The sequence below is a fragment of the Colobus angolensis genome, unplaced genomic scaffold (assembly GCF_000951035.1).
Source record: "Colobus angolensis palliatus isolate OR3802 unplaced genomic scaffold, Cang.pa_1.0 Scaffold19, whole genome shotgun sequence".
Classification (NCBI taxonomy): domain Eukaryota; kingdom Metazoa; phylum Chordata; class Mammalia; order Primates; family Cercopithecidae; genus Colobus; species Colobus angolensis.
In genome coordinates this window covers 7,262,055-7,269,858 of record NW_012115043.1, presented here as the reverse complement: position 1 = coordinate 7,269,858, position 7,804 = coordinate 7,262,055, and the positions used below count along the sequence as shown (strand labels likewise).

The following is a 7,804-nucleotide window of genomic DNA, read 5'->3' as shown; positions in this document are numbered from 1 at the left end:
GAGAGAATAAGAAGAAATGCACTTGGCTGTTTGAGAGACTGTGTGTCTAAGAAAGGAAATTAGTTTAGAGAAGCAGGGCCTTGTAGGTGGTAGCCATGATGGAGGCCTGACTGCACCTGCCTTGACTTTGGAATTTTGTAGGTTACAATCTTCTCCTCGGTAACATTAGAGCAATAAAATGATGGAATGCAGTATGCAGCCCGCTCTATTGTTAGGAAGAGGCCAAATAATTCTGAAAGTATCTTTTCTAGATACAAGGCCATAACAGTATGGTCCCAGGGCTAATGAAAACTTGACAAGCAGAGAAGAGTAAAAGCACCTAAAAAGAAAGACAAGTTCTACTGACTACAATCAAGTCCAAATGAGAAACATCAAAATTATCTCAGATTCAAAGAGGAAACAAAACACAATACTACTCTGAAAATATATATGGGCTATAAATGTATGCTTTTAACTGAATGAATTTTTCCATTCCCATGTAAACTTCTAATACAAATCTAGACTAAAGTGATTAAACAGATTTCCACTTTTAATTCACCAAGGTTTTTCTTCACTTTCACAGAAATGAAACAACTGTCTGATGTTTTGAGATTTCAAAGATTTAGATGCATTAGAAACTACCTCTTAGCAATCATTTTGTGGATGTTTATGTCATAATTATTTAATCCATCCAAGTAGTTAAAGTCAATCTATGACATAAAGTTATGCACCAGCTATTAAGTAGGCTGAAGTAGGAGGATCGCTTGAGTCCAGGAGCTGGAGGTTGCAGTGAGCCAAGATCGTGCCACTGCCCTCCAGCCTGGGAGACAGAGCAAGACTCCGCCTCAAAAAAAAAAAAAAAAAGCAGGGGTTGCTGGGGGTGGCGGAGAAGATGGGAAAGGAAGCGTTTTAGAAAATATAAACAATAGTGAAAGACCAAAGGGAATAATTAGCCTTCTCCTGCTTAATCCCTCTACTCTTCCTTTTCCATCATTCTTCCTTCTCTCAGTCATACAAGCTCCACAAAGCATCACTCTTCAGACTTTCTATGTTCATTAACACCTACAAGGTTTGCTTGTTTTGTATTTTTGAGACGGAGTCTCACTCTGTCACCCAGGCTGGAGTGCAATGGCGTGATCTCAGTTCACTGCAACCTCTGCCTCCCGGGTTCAAGTAATTCTCCTGCCTCAGCCTCCGGAGTAGCTGGGACTACAAACGTGTGCCACCACGCCTGGCGAATTTTTGTATGTTTAGTAGAGACAGGGTTTCACCATGTTGGCCAGGCTGGTCTCAAACTCCTTACCTCAGGTGATCCACTCGCCTGGGATTCCCAAAGTGGTGGGATTACAGGCGTGAGCCACTGCACCTAGTCTGGTGGTGATTTCTTAATCCCTATCTCAAGCCTAACTTTCTAAGTCTCAGATATGCATTTCTGCATATGTGTCACACAGTCCTCAAATATTCACAAACTCTATCTTACTTGCCTTCCCAACCACTGTCTCCCTAGTCCTATATTTTCTATCTCGATTAATTCATTGATACCTAGTGTTCCACTATTGGAACACTAGGCTGGTGGGGGTTAGTTATATCCTACTGCTCAAGGTCATCACCAAGGTCTGATTTTTCACAAAAAAATTTGCAACCTCCAGCATAAATGGGTTTACATCTTCCTCATTTATAAGGTCTCTTCAAGCTGGCACATTTAGTCATCTTTGACTCCTTCCCATCATATAATTAGTGACTAAATCCTGCCTATAGTCTACATCTAAAATTTCTAATTTACCCTGTCCTCTCCTCTCTCCATCTCAGTTCCATTTTCAGATGTAAGACCAAAGGCCCTGCTACTTCTGACCTAGACAATTCAGCCTTTCTTGAGTACCCATTACATACCACACACAGTGAAAGGAATTAGAATATGAGGACTAATAAAGCAAAGTAATACCGTTACACCTATCTTGGGAGAGGGAAATGGAAGAATAAAGTACAACACGATAAATATTACAATTAGAGCAAAACCTATAAGATGTCAACTTCTTTCCTATTTGATCTAATCTTACAATACAACCTGAATTCTCTTTCTGGAATATAAACTAGATTATGTCACCGTGTTGTAAGACCCCTGATGATTCGACCACATTGCCTACAGGATAAAGTCCAAATGTTTTAATATATGCAAACACTTCACAATTTCGTCCCAACTTACCTAAAAACTTCATTCTATTACTTTTCTTTCACTTCACATCCTATGACCCAGTCACGTATAACTAAATGCTGCTGTGATATGCTGGGCACTTGCATAATATCTAGTGATTGTGTATCCTGCACAAGTTCTTCTTCCTTATGTCTACCAGCAGAAATCCTGTCCTATCATCAAATCAAACCTCCTCTTTGAAGCCTTTATTAACCTTCTCTGCCAATGTAGTTTCTACACAATCTGGTTTTTTGTTTGTTTGAGACAGGGTCTCACTCTGTCACCCAGGCTGGAGTGCAGTGATGTGATCTTGGCTCATGGTAGCATCAGGCTCCCAGGCTCAAGCCATCCTCCCATCTCAGCTTTCCCAAGTACATACAGATGTAGTACTTCCCAAGTACTACAGATGCGTATCACCATACCCAGCTAATTTTTGTATTTTTTATAGAGACGAGGTTTTGCCGCGTTGCTCACACTGATATTGAAATCCTGAGCTCAAGTGATCTGCCTGCCTTGGCCTCACAAAGTGCTGGGATTACAGGCATAAGCCACTACACCCAGCCCACAATCTGCTGTATTATCACTTTGTATTGCAACTTGTTTTTTTTCTATCTACCACTAGACTGTGGTATTTGTAGGGACAATAACTATATCTTGTTATTTCTATCCTTCCCAGAGTCTAGTATCAGTAAATATTCAAGAAATAGTTGTTAAATGTATAATGGGGGCTGGGTGCAGTGGCTCACGTCTGTAATCCCAGCACTTTGGGAGGCTGAGGTGGATGGATCACCTGAGGTCAGGAGTTCAAGACCAGCCTGGCCAACATGGCGAAACCCCGCCTCAACTAAAAATAAAAAATTAGATGGGCATGGTGGCACACACCTGTAATCCCAGCTACTTGGGAAGCTGAGACAGGAAACTATCACTTGAACCTGGGAGGTAGAGGTTGCAGTGAGCTGAGATTGTGCCAACACACTCTAGCCTGGGAAAAAACGAGTGAAACTCCACCTAAACAAAACAAAAGAAACAAACAAACAAAAAAGCTGTATAATAGGGTGGAAACATTTGCAGAGAACCAAAATGCACTATCGTTACTTTTTTTTTTTTTTTTTTGCTGTCTGGAATCGATGGGTCTACTATCTGCCACCACCCCCACATAAACCTGGAGCCCAAAGGAAAGTATGCTTTATTTCCCCCCCTTCCTATTCATCAGCTTTTTATCCTTCCATCTCATAAATAACAGTAAACAATACAGAAAGAATCCCTGCCCTCTAAAGGGCTTATATTCAAGTAAGGAGAGGCAATTAATAGGGAAACATACATATATACGGTCATTTCAGATAGTGATGAATGCAATGAATAAAATAAAGCAGTTTGACGAGACAGAATGTGCTAGAGGAGAAACGTGCTATTTTAAATGGGAATGAGGAAGAAGTGATAGAATGTTTCTCTGAGAAGGTAAGACATAAGCTGAGGCCTAAAGGATGACAAACAACCCACTATGCAAAATTTTAGGGAAATAATTCTACAAGCAGAAGGAATTGCAAGTGTAAAGTCTCTGAAGCAGAAATGCACATGGTTGGTCAGGCATGGTGGCTCACATCTATAATCCCAACACTTTGGGAGGCTGAGGCAGGAAAATTGCTTGAGGCCAGGAGTTCGAGACCAGGCTGCAAAACATCATCTCTACAAAACATTTAAAAATAAAAAGATAAGCTGGGTGTGTTCTTATGCACCAGCTATTAAGTAGGCTGAAGTAGGAGGATCGCTTGAGTCCAGGAGCTGGAGGTTGCGTGAGCTATGATCATGCCACTGCACTCCAGTGCGGGCAACAGAGCAAGACCCTGTCTCAAAAAAAAAAAGAGAGAGAATAAGAAGAAATGCACTTGGCTGTTTGAGAGACTGTGTGTCTAAGAAAGGAAATTAGTTTAGAGAAGCAGGGCCTTGTAGGTGGTAGCCTGTGATGTTAAAGTCAATCTATGACATAAAGAAATATTCACAAAACTATTCATTAAAGCAACTCTGTAATTGCTAGAAAGTAAAGCAGTATGAAATTACACATCTGACTCCTATTCTAAGTAGCATCTGCTGGCTTTGCTAACCTGAACACAATTCTGAATACAAAGATCCTTTCATTATTCTAATTAAATCCTGAATTTCCAGGTTACCAGCCTTCTAACAGTAAAAATAAATCCATTCTCATCATTCTTAAATTCAAATGGTCTCTGACTAGTACAGTGATGTTTCTCCAAGGTTCTCTATGAGGGATCAGAGGTAAGATTTTGTCCATGTTCTCTTTTTTTTTTTGAAGATTTTGTCCATGTTCTCTATGCAGGACCATCACAAATAGCAGAGGTGGTCAGGCGCAGTGGCTCATGCCTGCAATCCCAGCACTTTGGGAGGCCAAGGCAGGTGGATCACTTGAGGCCAGGAGTTCGAGACCAGCCTGACCAACATGGCAAGAGCCCGTCTCCATAAAAATACAAAAATAATAATAACAATAATAAGCTGGGCATGGTGGCACATGCCTGTAGTCCCAGCTACTCTGGAGGCTGAGACAAAAGGATCACTTCAACCTGGGAGGTGGAGGTTGCAGTGAGCTGAGATCGTACCACTGCACTCCAGTCTGGGTGACAGAGTGACACTCCATCTCAAAAAAAAACAAAAAAAAGGAAGTAGCAGAGGTAAAAACATAATTACATTATGTTCCCACCCTCCCACCATTCCCCACAAGAGCCAAAGTTTCTTAAAATGAGTCTTCATATTAATCCACAGTCTCAAGAGCTATGAAGAAAAAGAAAATACTTTAGCCTCAAAGATGACCTTTCCACATTCTCCAAGCTAATCTCCAGCTTCATATATTTATACAGCCTTCTATTTTCTCTATCCCACTCATCAAAGGAGAGCCATTAAAAAGTATATAAATGGCTGGGCGCGGTGGCTCACTCCTGTAATCCCAGCACTTTCGGAGGCCAAGGTGGGCAGATCACGAGGTCAGGAGATGAAAACCATCCTGGCTAATCCCATCTCTAATAAAACACACAAAAAAATTAGCCGGATGTGGTGGCGGACGCCTGTAGTCCCAGCTACTTGGGAGGCTGAGGCAGGAGAATGGCGTGAACCCGGGAGGCAGAGTCTGAATTAAACCAAGGCCTTATGCCCTTCTTAAAGGACCAACAGCATCTGCATCACCTGGAGTTTGCAAAAATATGCAGAATCTGGGGCTCCACCTCAGACCTCCTAAATCAGAGTCTGCATTTTACTGATACCTGTATGCAACTCTATGTTCATCAGAAAATCTCAGAACTGGTAGAAAATTTAAAAGCCCATTGCACACACATAAAGACAGATGAGCCCTGGATAACAAATAATTGATAATGACCATAGTGCCCCTTCACAAATTATTTCCTATAACAATAGGTTCTCCTTAAGAAAAATTTCTTGCAAAACTATAAACGGCTTGTCTTGAAACACACCAAAGCTTATTACAGGTATTGTTGTTAGTAGAAGTCACTGAAATAACCAAGTTCTTACCTAATCTGAGCTCTCCGAAGTTCCCACACCCTATCTTCTTGCCAACCCTGAAGTTGGGTCCCACCATAAGAACCCCAGAGGATGATGAGGAGCCAGATGGTCGAGAGCAGTGTGCACTCCTTTGTGCCATGGGTTTACTTGTCCGTTGTCTTTCATCCTTTTCCCTACTAGGATGGTCCATGATCCTACAGGACAGCGTCTCCGTACAGCAAGTAGCTTCAGTGTGTATACCTCTCTTCAATACAAAAGTATGTCCAAATAAATTGTAGTCAGAGAAAGGTAAGGAGTTCTTTTAGCACCATATTTGTTTCTAATGTATCTCCGGGAGATGAAAAACCATTGATTTGTTCCCGTAGGAAATGTAGTCACTAGGTCTCAAGCTTAGTTGAACATCTTGTAACCTAGGTAAAAATCAAGAAAACACGTAGTTAAAAATTAAATTTTAAAACAAATTCAGAAAGTCTCTACTAATTAGAATGAATCCTATCCAAAGGTGAGCAAAATGCATAGCTTCCTGAAATGGGTTTTGGTTTTCTATCCTCCAACAGTTTAATATCTAGATTAGTTATTCACATGGTATCATAGGCTCAGGAGGCTGCAAACCATAGAAGCTAAGGAAACACACAAGCCTTAAATATAAAATGCTTTCTTCTAGTAATGCACATATGACCAAGAAGAAAGACAACTGCTGTTTTTTTCATCACTGGCTAACAGAAATACATAGCAGTGCTGAAACCAAGTTAAAGAAACTGAGGACGATTTAATTTTAAGCTCTTCCTTTTAATTTTGCCAAGAATTAGAACAAATGTTTGGTTATCATCACCAGTTACACAACACAGCAAAGATGCCTATACTCTAAACTTCCTGAGGACACCTGTAATTCCCTACTAAAGCAACAGGCAAAAAGCTGTCAGCTGACTGTACAAGTGGGCACATAATCCAATAATACAATCTGTTGGCTTTATTTATTTACTTGTGAGATGGAGTTTCACTCTTGTTGCCAAGGCTGAGTGCAATGGCGCGATCTAGGCTCGCTGCAACCTCCGCCTCCCAAGTTCATGCAATTCGCCTGCCTCAGCCTCCGAAGTAGCTAGAATTACAGGTGCCTGCGACCACACCCAGCTAATTTTTTGTATTTTTAGTAAAGATGGGGTTTCACCATGTTGGCTGGGCTGGTCTCGAACTCCTGACCTCAGGTGATCCACCCACTTTGGCCTCCCAAAGTGCTGGGATTACAGGCATCAGCCACTGTGCCTGGCTTCTGTTTGCTTTATTATAGTTTAAATAAACTGCTTATTTTCATTTTTTGTTTGCTTTGCTTTACAATAGATTTACATTTATAATGTATATTCTGTAAAGGAAAAAAAATCAAAGCAATGCAAGGAGGTCAGCAACTACTGAACTTCCTACATGAACAACATTAAGAATTCATATTTCCTTATTGTTTCTCCTATTTCCAACTATATCCACTATCCCCTGATTATCCTCGTCTTTAATCCAAATCCCTCAAATGATATTAGAAAGAGAAAAAAAATCATAATTATTGGGAGTATGTCTATGTGTGAGGCTGCCAACTATATTTCCTTCCATTATAAGTTAATATGAGGACAGAGGCAGAATGTGTCTTAGTCCAATTCAGTCAATTTATAAGTATTTAATGAACTGACAAATTTTCAAAAATTATCACTATGATAGCCTCATTTATAAGATTTAGAAACTGTATTACATTGTCTATTTCTCTTCATATTTTTCATTTTTGCTCACTCTGTTTCTTCCAACAAATGGATGTTTTTATAATACTTTGCATTAATTTCTTCCATTGCACTTAGACTAGTATAACATTAGGTGGAATAATCACACATAGCCCTCATTATCCATGTTTACTTACATGTATGTATTAGAAGAATTAGAATTCTAAAAACCTGTAGAAGCCAGGTGCAATGGTATGTGCCTACAATCCCCAGCTACTTGGGAGGCTGAGATGGGAGTACTGCTCAAGCCCAGGAGTTTAAAGCTGGAATGTGTTATTATCATGCCAGTAAATAGCTACTGAACTCCAGCCTGGGCAACACAGAAAGACCCTGTCTCTAAAAAAAAAAA

At 40.4% G+C, this 7,804-nt stretch overlaps 2 protein-coding genes across 3 annotated transcripts in view; both read right to left on the bottom strand.

The window, feature by feature from the left end:
* The window catches only part of CSNK1G1 (casein kinase 1, gamma 1), a 247,336-nt gene that overhangs the window by 144,862 nt on the left and 94,670 nt on the right, over positions 1–7,804 (bottom strand). For both annotated transcript variants that reach the window (XM_011940410.1, XM_011940411.1), the window contains exon 2: positions 5,705–6,105. In XM_011940410.1, coding sequence (XP_011795800.1) covers positions 5,705–5,885 — 181 coding nt within the window. In that variant the 5' untranslated portion in view covers positions 5,886–6,105. The remainder of the gene's footprint in view (positions 1–5,704; positions 6,106–7,804) is intronic.
* Positions 5,696–7,804, bottom strand: part of KIAA0101 (KIAA0101 ortholog) — a 126,326-nt gene continuing 124,217 nt past the window's right edge. The window contains exon 3 of the mRNA XM_011940413.1: positions 5,696–6,105. Within this exon, the coding sequence (XP_011795803.1) occupies positions 6,086–6,105 (20 nt within the window). The 3' untranslated portion in view covers positions 5,696–6,085. The remainder of the gene's footprint in view (positions 6,106–7,804) is intronic.